At 42.3% G+C, this 14,651-nt stretch overlaps 1 protein-coding gene across 6 annotated transcripts in view; it reads right to left on the bottom strand.

Moving 5' to 3' along the window:
- The window catches only part of SLC25A26 (solute carrier family 25 member 26), a 174,393-nt gene that overhangs the window by 3,204 nt on the left and 156,538 nt on the right, over nt 1-14,651 (bottom strand). For all 6 annotated transcript variants that reach the window (XR_005021810.1, XM_036868498.1, XM_036868500.1 and 3 more), the window contains 3 exons: nt 9,471-9,540; nt 4,082-4,146; nt 2,954-3,027 (listed from right to left, as the gene is read on the bottom strand). Coding sequence is in view for 5 of the 6 variants with exons in the window: in XM_036868498.1 (XP_036724393.1) it covers nt 2,954-3,027; nt 4,082-4,146; nt 9,471-9,540 (209 nt within the window). In the remaining variant the exon portion in view is untranslated. The remainder of the gene's footprint in view (nt 1-2,953; nt 3,028-4,081; nt 4,147-9,470; nt 9,541-14,651) is intronic.

The raw sequence follows: 14,651 nt of genomic DNA, 5'->3' as shown, positions 1-14,651 counted from the left end.
GTCTGGGGAACCTCCATGCTCAGCTAACGGGAGGCGTGCCAAGAAAGGGACCGGAAGGAAACCCCCGTGGCCTGGTTCACAGCTGCCCGGCTGCCTCCTTTCTGTGTGACGGCCGGGAGAGGCCAGCCTGACCGCCCTGTGTGTAGCCCTCAGCACTTCTGAGCAAAACGGACTCGAGAGCGGCTCTAGGGGGCCCATACTTTAGTTAGCTAACTGAGGATTTAAATCGTCAAGTAAAATACTACACGAAATGAGAACCTCTTTTTCTTGTCTACGTGAAAATTCTACAGAAGACCAAAACACACTTGGAAGGGAAAAAGTTGTTCAGCCCAGCATCATGCAAACTGTTTTTGCATGAGGTGGCCCCTAAATTACTGCTTTGAGGCCACTGTGTCCTTGTGGCCCAGAAAAGAGATTCATCTCCCTGCCCCCGTCCTACAAAGAGAAGTGCTGGAAGGGGGGGTCAGCAGGGGCTGAGCTGTGGAAACCACGTTGGCCACAAAACCCTCCCTCCCTCCCTGCCTTGTTTCTACAGCCAGTGTCTCATTCCTCTCCCCGCTGCTAATGAGCTCAGCTGCTCCATGCGAGGGGCAGATGGAAGCAATTGATGGCTTCGCTAGATGACAACTGTGTGTTAACATCATTAGAGTAATTTGTACAGTGAGGGCCCCAACGCAACGCAGACGCGAAGGCTGAACAGAGCAGGGCTGCACTGGAGGGACCGCACGACGACGAGATGACAAACGTCAGGCGCTCAGCACAGGGCCGGGCGCCACTTGAGGGGACACAGGGCAGCAGCGGTGAGGACATAAAGGGCACAGGAGAGGAAAACAAAAGGCCAAGTGATGAGCCGAAGAAAGGGAGGAAGGAGCAACGCTGGATAAACAGGTTTCCCATCTGCTTTCGGGCTGTTGGGCTCGGTGAGCGTGTGGTATTTTTATTTCAGAGAAACCAGGTTGCCTGAGGGCACATCTTCCAAATCGGGTGCCAGAACGTGGTCCCTCCCCGTGTGAACCAACACGGAGAGACCCAAGTGTCACCACTTTAATTTACGCCGAGAGCTCAGCACCAGCCCGTTGCAGGTGGGGAGGCGGCTCGAATCCTCTGTTAAACCCGGCAGGTGCGTTCCGGGGCCACCAGGAGCCCACCGGGGCTCTGCATGGAAAACCGACAGAGGCGGCGGCTGGGGAAGCCTAGGACCACTGCTCAGAAGAGTGGCCCACGTTCGCAGGAGGTTTTGTTTGCTTCTCGTTACAGTTCTCTGGTCCAATTACTTGTTGTCTTTTATCACGTTAATAGGAAGCTAATGAACGCTGTCATTAGCTGCCTGAAATACTCTGCTAAGGACCACACTGGGCATACTAATGAGAGCCCAAGACTTTAGAAGCTTCTGGAAGATCGGCAAAAACCCAAATTACCTTTTCAGGGCTGAAAGCAGGGACAGGAATAGGCCCTCAGCATGTTGATGACACCCTTCCTCTGCCTGTAATTCTGGCACTGCCTGGTTAGATAACACCACCACTGGGACAGGGAAGGTTTAGTTTCAATCATCTACTCAAGGAAATTCCTTGTCCACAAGTTTTTGGGGCCACGGTCCTGCCGACTATGCCATCCCCGAGTATCACCACTTTTTCGAGAAAGGCGGACGGGCTGCGGCTCCACACGGACTCCACAGGGCTAAAGTCAAGGGCCGAGCTGTGACCAATAGTTGCCACAGACTCTAATAAGAACTATATCGAAACAAGTAAGAGTGAAATTTAGCAGTTTGACTCTATGACCTAAAACAGCTACTGCATGCAATACCTCTGTGTGGCCCAGTCACTATTTGAAGCCCTAAGAATCTTTTCCCTGCTACTTCAGAGCTCTTCTTCTTTTTTTCCTCACACCATTTCACTGTGCAATGAGGATCCTGTGTCACAATCAACGCGCCTCAGCTGTGAGCAACCAGATTCCTACCTACTTATAATCTATGAGCCATGAATCACTGACTCAGGACATACAAGCTACCACCCTGCCCTCCAAGGCTCAGTTCTCCTTTCTGGTAAACCCAGCCCCTGTCTCCAAACCCTCTGTCCTTCAGGCGAGCAGCAGCCATTGAGAGTCGGCACATTTAACGAAACCACCCGTTACCTGTTTTGAATAGAGGATGGGGCTTGTTAACTCCTGCAAAATACCCTTGGCCTGCGGCCTGACCAGCCTGCCCCATGTTCCCCAGGCTGTCAACGAGCTGCAATAAAACCTGCCAAATGGACACAAAACTAGAGTCAAATAAATGATCGACACGGCACCGGGACGAGGAGGTGGCACCGCCGTGGCCATGCTGTTTCACACCTGCCCTGTCACTAGGCTCCCTTCAACCTTCCCCTACAGGAGGCTGCCGCTTTGCTCTCTCAGCAAAATCCCTGGTAGATGATTCCAGAGAGAATCGTGATTTCATCTACCTGTTACAGATCCCAACCTTTAGACAGGTTTACATGTTGTAAAAGCAATGCTGAAATAGCATCGTGAAGAGACCTTTGCAGATGATGCAGAGCCGTGAGCTGCAAGCGAGGTGTCAGGCACTATGCTATGTTAAAAGTGATAACTATTAAGAGTTAAAAGTGCCCCAAACCACAAATGCTTTCTTCTAAGAATGCTTTCCTCGTCACTTGCGTCCTGCCGTACACAACTGGACGCCGGCTTTCTCAGTGCTGCAATCCAGAACCTGGCAGAGGCCACAGAGGTGGATGCCATCTAACGATGAGATGGGAATCACCCGCTATGACACTGCGTCAACCCGACTGTGCAATATCATCTCACGTAACCAACGTCAAACGTAATGTTGTGTACGATAAAAGTAAATGATACCCCAACCAGGGCAAGCAAAAGGAAGGGTGGGTGTTCTCCCGATGCTGGGCTAAAGGAGAAGGAGGGTGGACGGCGGCAGCGGCGGGGCCTCCCTTCCCGGCCTTACCCTGACAGCCCCCGTGTCCGCCAGACCCCGTGCAGGGCAGAGAGGACGTTCCCACTTGCAGGGCTGGAGCCGGCCTGCGTGGAAAGACAAAAGAGAAACCATCATTTCACGAAACTCCCCAACCAACTTACAGCAGGCTCTAGATACCCTCAGATACACGGCTCCCCACCACCCTCCTGTAGGACACAGTTCCAGATAGACTGGGGGGTCTCCCGGGAATCAGGACCTCTGGATCTCACTAGACGAGAAGCCCTCACACTTGAACCCACAAGCAAGCACTGAGTTGGCCCGTTTCCCACCAGAAGTAGCTTGTCTAGGTTCCTTCTCTCACTGTCAGCCTATGAGCAGAGCTTAACCCAGATAATTCACATATTACTATTGAACAGGAAAGATACTGAAAGCGGTATTAACTCATCTGAGGAGAATGGGGAATAATCAGTATGAATGGTATGATTATAAAACTTACCTAAGTGGCTAATGAACACACTTAACCAAGAATACTGTGTTCAAGTTAAAACAGGCTTCGCCCTATCAAGCTACATACTACGATTCTGCCCTTATTTGTTCCACGTTTCCACAAGGGTATGACTTTTTAGTTTTTATTGTTTTGGTCCAGGTATGTTACATGTATGCCATTCCCTGAACTCTCAGTCCAGCTTTTTCAAAAACAATTTTACTTAACGACTTTTTTTTTTTAACAATTCTGAAAAATGTCCTGATTCATCTGGTGAAGGCTTAATAAGCCTTCACTCTTGTAAGTTCAGAGCCTCATACTTGCTGCATGGCATGAAGCAGGCCAGCGCTCTGAGCCTCGGGTCTGTCACCAGTAAAAACAGAGATTCTTTGAAAATCGTTATCACCAGGCAGAGGCCCTAGCAGCCCTCCCTGTTCACATAATACAGGTGGAAATGACTGCAAAAAGGTAAAATGCTACCCAGACATCAGTCACAGCGATTCCTGTGGATATTGCTTTGTCCAAAGGCAGTTTCATTAGTGGTTCAACAGGCAGCAAAAGGCTGCTAACTATAGGTGTTACGCCACTTTTGTTCACTTTATATACATGTAAGCCCTAAGTGCTAACAGATACAAGCATCTGTTGTGTCTACATTACATTATTTTACCACTTACCTTTGCCAACATGATTCTGGTTTTTGCCACGTCCAGAGGCGTGGTGACTGCAGCTGCAAATCCACCTGTGCATATAAAAATACCCAACACACAAGTGAGGTCCGGTTTACTGCATTACACGGTATTTTCTCATTTTTATTTTGTAATTAATTCCTCATAACTCTGCCAAAAATACTTCTTTATCGTTACGTCCACCTGATTGATTCAAGAATAGGAAGCACACATGCAAAATCTTTACCCACACACTCCCCTGCTTTGTAGTGATGTCTGACTGCATATAGAAGAGGTGACGGGATAATGCTTTATACCTGCAAGTTAAAAAACAAGGCCCCACAATATAGCTTGCTCTTTTGTGAAGCAGCAGACAAACCTGTGTGTGTACATGGGGGTGTGTCGTGGTCAGACCCCCACTCAGAGAGGCATGCTGTGCCCCATGAGTCTCAGGGGGTCCATGCCTTCCATGGGCCCATCTTCTCTAATCCGACTCCAAAATGCTGCTGTGGTTTCTGCTCTGAGGCAAAACTGGCAAACAGACACGGGTATCAGTGTGGGGATTTTTCGTATAAATGGCTGGCTTCTTATGGTTAAAAGAGTATAAATGTTTCTGTATTTGCAGGCTTCTGATCAACAGGCCAGTTAGAGTAACAAGATTTCTAAACTCGCTTCCATATCTTGTTAGAGTCAGTTTTGATTCAAGCCTGCATTCTTCCTTACTGCTTCTTTCCTAACTTTTCTCTCCTGTCCTCTTTATTTAAATGCCATGACTGCCAAACTGATTTTTTTTAAATCCACATATTTTAAACGGGTCCATATCTACAGACAGAGGAACTGGAGGACTACTTTTTTAACAGAAATCACAGTATATGGTACCATTATTTTATTTAATACGATACAAAGATATATTTTAAACCCCAAAAGGCCCAAAGGAGATAGAAATAATGAGCCCAAAAGGGCTTTCTAAAGTTTCAGCTTCCGTGAGACAGGGTGAAATCGGCAGTTTTCTAAGAGCTGAACAGAACACGTGTGTGAAGGATGCTTCAGAAATAGCACACCTCTCCCTCTAAGTTTTGCGGTGTGTGGACAAGGAGGTCATTTGATCTTTGCCAAATATCTTTCTAAAATATGTTGCTGAAATAAGATCATTAAACCGAACCTCCTCCATTTGGTAACATTTATTATGATGCTGACTTCTTGAGAGATGTACCCAGAATGACACCAATCTTAGGGCTAACGAGTAAAAACCATAAACACGTATACTGGAGTCCCTTTTATTTTAGCCACCTTTGAGTTATGAATATGTGAAACACTTTCCTCCCAATTCAAAAGTTGTCTGAAATTCAGGGACCTGCTAAACTGCAAGCATTTTAAAATTTTGTGGACCCAGTCCTGAAATACTACTCTCACTTTTTTTTAACCACTTACTCTGCCATAAAGGAGGTGGGACTCAAAAGTCATGTGTACCTTGGCTCCAAAAGTAATGCTGTTTCACTACACGATGACTTTGATATATGAATAAGACAAATCCAAATGTATCCAGTTGTTAAAATCCAGAAGTACATACATGATTTTCCTACTTGAAAATCTTTACAAACTGACCCGAACCACCTAAAAATTGACAAGGACATCATCTGTCCCGTCTGACCACTCAGGCTCTCACACGTCACCTATGTTGAAAAGTATTTGTTTTCTACTGAATTTGGATACTGTAAATCGAACTTATTTGGGCCATTAGCAAAGTTCACCATTCCTTTACTGTAGATGCCTGCCAATATTCTCCCAGTGATTTCTGTTTCATGAAAGTAATAAGAAGTTAGACAAAAACGCATATGCTAAAATAGGTCCTACTTTTACTACCACGATGGAAACTTTATTTTATGCAAGTTATTAATAAGTCGATTTAAATGTCTTCAAATATCAAAGACTGCTTTAATTCACAGACCTCACAATGTTTTTTATGAGGCTGTAAGAAGGACTTGTGAAGATCACGTAATAGAATAATTGGTCATAATGGGGAGGGGGCAGGGGAGCTGTATTTCCAGTTAAAATGTAGTTATTTTCTGCATTTTACTTAAGGGAAATGTAAACCGCTGGTAATAAATACAAGGACCATGCTAACATTAGACAGGAAATAATTATTTGATACAGCGACTGCAGGCTACTTTAGTGCTCAAATCACATGTGAAACAATTTTCTATGGGTTCCACTAGAGTTGGGTTTTTACTGAATGTTAGGCTAACTGCTTTCAAGAACCAGATTCAGGGGAAACTAGACTTTTACAGTGAAACTACATCTCACGTGTCCTCAGGGAAGAAATGCAGGTTCTTTGCCTTCTCCAGACAAAGGGGCCGCCTTCCTACAAGAGTTATGGAGCTGTCACCTCCAACAGCAGCTGTGACTGTGGGGGGAGCAGTAGTGGGCGGCACTGCCACTCACTGTCCGCCCAGGGCCTCCCCCCCGCCAGATGAGCTGGGGGCAGGAAGAGCAGCTCCACCTACGAGCTCCAAACAAGTGTCCAGACTTGGACGGCTTCAACAACAACAACGGCAACAAACATGTTTTCGTTTGTGTTTTAAAGACCGTAACAAGCCCTGTCATTTGTTACCCAAACAATCCTCACCCTATTCTAGAATTTCAAGCCATGGGGGGAGAGATCTCTCTCTCTCCTTCTCTCTTAGAGAATGTAAGTTAAGTGTTCATTACAGGAAACTAATCAAAGGACATTAGAATAGCAGATATCACTATAGTAGCAGATGTCATACATAATTACTAAGACTGAATGATGGTTTTATGTTTGGAAGTTAACTTGAAGTAGGGAAGTTGGCAAAGTCCGTTTCCGCCCCGCCCCCCCCACCCCCGAATCTAACCCCTGACCAGAAGCCAAGGGAATTTCTGAGCATGACGAGCCATCAACACCTCCAATCTCAAGGGACATTTTTGGATCTTTGTGCCAAGTGGTTTATAAAGCAAGCATGGGCACCGAAGAGTGCCAAGGATGGCCAGAGAGTGGTTCGTCTACAGTGATTTAACCAGGTTCAACTTGGAAAAGCACACAGGGATGAGAAATCAGATTTCTGGTTTATAGGGCAAGTTTTATCACTGCCTCTGTGGCCATGTAAGGCAAAAACGTCTGAAAGTACAGCCAGTAAGCATGTCAGATCTTAGGGGCTGCCCAAGATGACTAGTCATTAGTCATTTCCCTATACTGTGCAGTGCACAATCTTGCAGCAAATTCTTACAGAATGTCGCTTTTTCACAATCTGAAATATTTTCCAATTACGTTTATCTTTCAGAAAGGTTTTAAAAGAGTAACCTTGTTCCTCAGGATCAACATTTGTACCAACTAAAATTTCAAAACAAAAGGGATAGAAACAAGAAATCTATTTATTTTACTTTATCTTTTGTTAAATACATGTAGATGTACTGACAATGGATTTTCTGCAGACCTTGGGCAAATTCCTATCAGAACCTCAGCTGAAAAAATAAGATAATTGTCTTGGAGTAGTTTTTAAATCTACACCCTACTAGAGGTGATGATTATGTATAGTAAGTTTATTAATGTGTTATTTTTTTCTATGCAATTAAGAATATGAATTACTGTGATGATGACAGCTTTTCATTTCCTGGGTGCTGGTTGTTCTTATTGAAATAGTGGTAACTCCGTAAACGCAGTTCTAACACACATTATCGCACCTATCCCAGCAACAACCCCTTAATGGAGGGAGGGTTGCTTCTGCATTACAGGTAAGGAAACTGGTGCTCAATAAGGCCCCAAAGTCTCGTTCCTTAGTCGGGGATACAGCAGAGGTTTGACAGCTCTATGATTCAGACAGGTCAGCCAGCACTGGATCCTGAGGCTCTGGGCAAATCCCTTCCCTGCCCCGCGCATCCCAGCTTCCCCACTGTCCCTGGAGGGCAGTGTGGGTTGCTGCGCTCCTCAGCCTCAGGGGGGCCACCGGAATGGAAAGAGCCTGGCCCACAGGATCCCGCCAAACAGTGGGGGTCTGATACCAAGTTTCTCCCCGGCTCCCACCCCCTGACTAAACTAAGTACTTAGTGCCTATTACACAGCATTATTCAGAAAAAGGAATTGTAATGAACGCACACGTCCTTAATAGGAACAATGCATATTTGCAAGCGAATCTTTGAATTAGCTACTTAAGGGAAGGGACCAGAGAATATATATATTTGTTTCAACACCCAGACGTTTTATAGTGTGTTAACTTTAAGAACTGGCCTTCCTTATCCAAGATGACTCAATTTCCAGAATGCTTACTTTGTGCCCAGGACCCAGAAGGGAGTCCACAGAAACGCCCATTTCTTAGGGACTGGGGAGTAAAGACTCCGGACCACTGGCAAATGAATCAAGACCACCTACCCATTTAACACAGCTAATGACTATGGATCATGTGGAAACAATTACCCGTCATAAGCAATCTGAGCTGGCTTCACATCTAGAGGCAAGAGTCTTATTTTGGATTATCAATTCTATAAGTCAGATGGGTCCACTTATTCATTATAAAATGTATGTTTTCTGTTTTCCTAATCACTACAACTAAAAACCCATCCAACGACCATTAAACAAGTTGGAAATGAATTATTTTCTACTAAGGCTGGTATCCTAAGCCCGCATATCTGTCAGTTTACTGGCTTCGCATCAAAACCAGCAGTTTACAATTTTCTGGCAAATTTCTGTTTCGATTTATTTCAACCATAATTCTCACTCACCTTTATTTGCAACAAAATGTATTTCTCTTTTAGACTGTTACACCTCTCACTTATTAAATTCTTCCCAGTTTCTGAGTTCTCACTAAAACCTCACTGGAAAATGCATATGACCAAGTGATGGATAGACATTGCATAGTGTCACTCTGCTCTTTGTTTAATGTCTAGAAAATGCCCAGATGTTTAGATCTCCATATTTTTTACACCGCGCAGTTTAGCTTTCAGTAAGTTGTGGAGCAGCCTCTGCTCTCCTGACACCAGTTAATCTACGGCGCTGTCAAACATGTCACATGGACCGTGAATCATTGCCTTCTGCAAAAATCGCCTAAACCCCCCCAAGAAGTGCTCAAGGCAGACAGCTGCACCCACAGCCAGTCTCTTCCCACAGAGGCCTTGCTAAATCATCTTTAAGATAATCCAAGGGCCTGAGTGAAGGCTTTAATAAAAAGAAAAAATTTGTCAAAAACAAATTGGCTGTCTTTCAGGCAGACACCTTTTTAGCAGGTTTTTTTTTCCCCTAAGACACTCTCTTTTCTCAAACAACTAGTGGGACTCTCTTCTTCCAAACAATCTGGAATTTCTGAAGAATGTTGTTTTTGCACAGTTAATATTTTCACATTTTTCTCCCCCTCTTTGGTCTTTCCCAGTATAATATAATCCTTTGCACCTGCAAATGCTCCACAGACTGCTGACTGCCAAGAATCCACCACATGATCCTGCCTCCAGGACCAGAGGGCCTGTGTTTAAGGAGAAAGAAAAATACAAGTTATTAAATATTTGAATTTATCGGAACCTCCCGTGGGTTAGCTCTGGGGATGGGAACTTAAGTGAGAAGCTATTTTGGTGGCATTCCTCACTGATGACATAAGTGATTTTCCCAAGGACTTAACTGCATTCTAAAATAAGTCAAAGAAACGAGGGTGACAGCTACGTTAGAGTGCCCAAAGGAAACCATTTTCAGGGAATATGTGTGATAGACACACACATATACACACATTTACATACACGTATAAAAATAAAGATATATCTTTAAGACAATGTAACATTTTAAATATTTCCCATATAATTCTAAACAGATAAATACCATAATTCACAAATTAGGCCAGAGCAGTGTATACCAAATTCCAGTTCTTTTTTCAATCTTTACCCATGCTGTACATGTTTGAAGGATGCTAATACTATTACTGAACCACGTAAAGTTCGTCAAAATGCTTTTTGCCCTGTTTTTGTAATACGTTGAGGATTACACAAATAAATACTCATGCTGAGTTTCAAACCAGGCAAAATGATGGCAGAGACGTGGTGCCTTGCTTGTCGAGAGTTTATGATTTAGTAGAAAATAAAATACAGTCATATCAAATGGTGAAGAGCGCTGAGTCAGGCCCTGGTCTAATCTCTGACCATATATCAAAACCCACAGTCCTCACAACAACCCTGAGAGTTGGGTCCTGTTATTATCCTTCTTTTACCCAGGCTTTCTAACAGCAGAGCCTGTACTCTTTATTTTTGTTTTTAGCTTTATTGAAGTATAACTGATATCCAATAAACTACACATATTTAAAGTACGTGATTTGGTAACTTTTGATAGACATACATGTGAAATCATCACCATAATTAAGACAGTGAACATATCCATCACCCCAAAAAAGTTTCGTGTCCCTTTGTCATCCCCCTTTCCTGCCCTTCCTTACCAACCCCTAAACAATCTGATCGGTCATTCTACATTCGTTTGCCTTTTCTAGAATTTTATATAAATGTAATTATACATTAATTTTTTTAACTCGAATTCTTTCCTTCAGAATTTTTGTATGATTCATTCATGTTAGTGTGGATATCAATAGTTCACCCCTTTTTAATTGCTAAGTAATATTCCATTGTATCATTATTTGTTTATATACTTGCCTATTGATAGACATTTGGGATTTTTCCAGTTTTTGGCTATTACAAATAAAGCTGCTATGAACATTTATATTCATGTTTTCGTATGGACACATGCCTTCATTTCTCTTGGGAAAATACCTAGAAGTGAAACAGCTGGACCACATGGCAGGTATATGTACGTATACTTTTTAAGAAACTACCAAATTGTTTTAGAAAGTGGTCGTATTTTACACTTAGACCAGTTCCAGTTTCTTTACATCCTCTCCCACACCTGGTATTGTATTTTAAAAATTTAACCATTTTACTTGGTATGCAGTAGCATTTCATTGTGGTTTTAATATGTATTTCCCCAATGGCTAATGATGCTGAGCTCCTTTTCATGTACTTTTTTACCATCCATAATACATTTTCTTTAGTGAAGTGTCTGTTCAAATGTTTTGCACGTTTTCATCGGGTTGTCTGTTTTTGTAATTATTGAGTTTTACAGTTCTTTATATATTCCAGCTACAGGTCACCTGCAATTCTTTTCTCCTAGTCTGTGGCTTGTCTCTTCATACTCTTAACAGTGTCTATCCAAGAACAGAATATTTAACTTTGATGTCCAAATTATACTTTTACAGATCTTGCATTTGGTGACCGATCTAAGAAATCTTTACCTAACTCAGACCACAAAGATTTTTCATCTATATTTTCTTCTAGAAATTGTATGTCTTTAGGTTTGATATTTAGATCTATCTTCCATTTTAAGTTGATTTTTATGTATGTACAAGGTTTGAAGTTCTTTTGTTTTGTTTTTAAACATGGATATGTAATTGTTCCAGCAATTGGAAAAGACTAGCCTTTTTGCAATGAACTGCCTTCTCGCTTTTGTCAATAATCAATTGACCATATATGTGTGGATTTATTTCTGGACTCTATTTAGCTCTAATCTACGGATCTATCTTGATACCAATTTAATACTTTTTTGACTACTACACCTCTATAATAAATCTTGCGTTCAAGTAGTATTAGTTCTCCGACTTTCTTCTTTGTCAAAGTCGTTCAGACTAGTCTAGAGTCTTTGCACTTCTGTAAGAATTTTAGAATCGGCTTATCAATTCCTGCAAAACAGCCTGAGATTTTTAAAATTAATTAATTAATTAACATTTATTTTTGGCTGCACTGGGTCTTTGTTGCTGCGCGTGGGCTTCCTCTAGTTACAGGGTGAGCAGGGGCTACTCTTCGTCACGGTGCATGGGCTTCTCATTGCGGTGGCTTCTCTTGTCGCAGAGCACAGGCTCTAGACGTGCAGGGTCACTAGTTGTGGCTCGTGGGCTCTAGAGCTCAGGTTCAGTAGGTGTGGCTCACGGTCTTAGCTGCTCCGCGGCATGTGGGATCTTCCTGGACTAGGGCCCAAACCCATGTCCCCTGCATTGGCAGGCGGATTCTTAACCACTGCACCACCAGGGAAGTCCTGCCTGCTGAGATTTTCATTTGAATTGCAATGAATCTATCAGTCACTTTGGAGAGAATGGAGATGCTAACAGTATTGGGTTTTCTGACCCATAAACATGGTGCATCTCTCCATTTACTTGGGGCTCCATTATTTTCATTCATTCATTCATTCATTTACTTATGGCTGTGTTGGGTCTTCGTTGCTGTGCACAGGTTTTCTCTAGCTGTGGTGAGCAGGGGCTACTCTTTGTTGCAGTGCGCGGGCTTCTCACTGTCATGGCTTCTCTTGTTGTGGAGCATGGGCTTTAGGCGCGCAGGCTTCAGTAGTTGTGGCACATGGGCTCAGTAGTTGTGGCTTGTGGGCTCTAGAGCTCAGGCTCAGTAGTTGTGGTGCAAGGGCTTAGTTGCTCCGCAGCATGTGGGATCTTCCCGGGCCAGGGTGCAAACCTGTGTTCCTAGCATTGGCAGGCGGATTCTTAACCACTGGGCCACCAGGGAGGCCCGGGGGCTCCATTATTTTCTCTCAACAATGTTTTGCAGTTTTCAGTATATAGGTCTTGCACTTGTATGGTCAATTTTATCCCTAAGTATTTCATATGTTTTGGTGCTCTTGTAAACGGTACTGTTTTTTTTTCTAAATTTCAGTTTCTGATTGCTTAATATGTAGAAATACAATTGACTTTTGCATACTGATCTTGTATTCTGCAACCTTGCTAAATTTATCAGCTCTAGTAGCTTCTTTGGAGATTCCATCAAATTTTCTACATCAGTGATCATCTGTCTGTGAATAAACAGTTTTACTTCTTCCTTTCCAATTTGGATTACTGCCTTTTATTTCTTTTTCTAGCCTTACTGCACTGGGTAGGATGTCTAGCATAATGGCAGGTACTGCAATAAGGATGAAGAATATTAGAAATAAGACCTCTTGAATATATTCATTACAATGGTTAGAATAGTGTAATGACCTGCTGATAGTAGCATGACATTTTTATGGATGATCAAATAGACCACAACTGAAAGAAGAACAGCAAACTTAGTACTAATTTTCTACTCTCAATACTTCCCCACCGAAAATACACCTGGAAGGTTGAGTAAGTTGCTACAGAAATGGAGAAGATGCCATATAAACAAACCAAGGCATGTAGGGCCCTGTCTGTCAACTTTAACAACTTTTCTTAAGTCAGTCATCTAACTATGGAAACTACCTAACAAGTTAGAGATACAATGATGTGTGGTGCCTGAGGGCTCCAACATTTCCTTCCACCTAACTATGAGAACGGTTACTTGGAAAGTGTATTTATTAAAATCACTGGACTAAGAGTACAGCTATCAAAAATATTTTTGTAACCTTACTTGTGGAAGTAGATGAGCTAAAAAAAAGTTTTGTCACAAACAGCTTTCTAAAGATAATCTTGCCATTAAGCAGAGTATTTGGTATTTTTTCAGTAAATTCTCTAATGTTTGCAAGTATATCTGTGTAGAAAACATTATTTTCTCCAGCGCTCTTATAAGCACTCAAGACAGCATAAGAAGCAAATTAGTAGAACAGCAACTTTTTACCTTAAAGATGGCAAAATGTGTATTTTATCAGGCAAATGCCAATTTTAACACCATTATTTACTTTGCTGACTTTTTAGAAAAAGGATACAAAACATAAAATAGTCATTCTGGTAATGACTGAAGGTCATCTTCAGTTTCTACTGGTACCTTCAAGGGTTCCAGAGAGCCAAAGTTTACTCCAAACAGACTTAAAATACTACAAATAATGCTGAGTTTATAAGCAGTAATAAAGAACAAATAATAAGATGTGCACTACATGTGATACAGGAGAAAAAATTCAAAGATACTATGTAACTCATAAATTCAACATTTACTCAATACCTACTAGGATTCAGGCAGTATAAGGTCAAGGGAAAAAAGATAGCAGTCCCCAGGTCTAATATGTGATGGGGGTAGAGTGAGGGCAGAAGAGGGTTATAACAGAAAGTGACAAAGAAGGCTTCACAGAGGCGCCTGTTGTAATCTAGGAAGGAAAAAAATTGGTTGCCAGGGGAAAAAAACACTGGATCAAAACAGACTCTGATGGCTGAAGACACAATTTAAAAATAGAATCTCCAAAGATAAGCATATCACCTGGCCAGAACAATTTAGCCTAAAAACATATAAAGAAATCATTTTGTATTAGAAAAGGATACTAATAAATACCTTAAACAAAAAATCTCTATAACCAGAAGATTTAGATTCAAGTGAGAAACTTCCAAGGCAAACACAGAGCATAAGAGAAGTAACAATTATAACAGCAACCACAATAAACACTTATACAGAACTTACTATGCCCCAGGTACCCAACACTTTACATACATTAACTCATGAAATCCTAACCACAATTTTCTAAGGTATGTGCTATCTTAACCTCATTTTACAGACAAGAAAGTTGAGGCTCAGAGAAGTTAAGTAACTTGCCAAAGTTTAAACAGGTAGGTACAGAGTATATACATACTTGGACTTGGATGTATAGGTTACAGGTGTCTTG

The sequence above is a fragment of the Balaenoptera musculus genome, chromosome 11 (assembly GCF_009873245.2).
Source record: "Balaenoptera musculus isolate JJ_BM4_2016_0621 chromosome 11, mBalMus1.pri.v3, whole genome shotgun sequence".
NCBI classification, from domain to species: domain Eukaryota; kingdom Metazoa; phylum Chordata; class Mammalia; order Artiodactyla; family Balaenopteridae; genus Balaenoptera; species Balaenoptera musculus.
The sequence above is the reverse complement of the archived record's forward strand: the minus strand, read 5'-3'. Positions and strand labels throughout refer to the sequence as shown.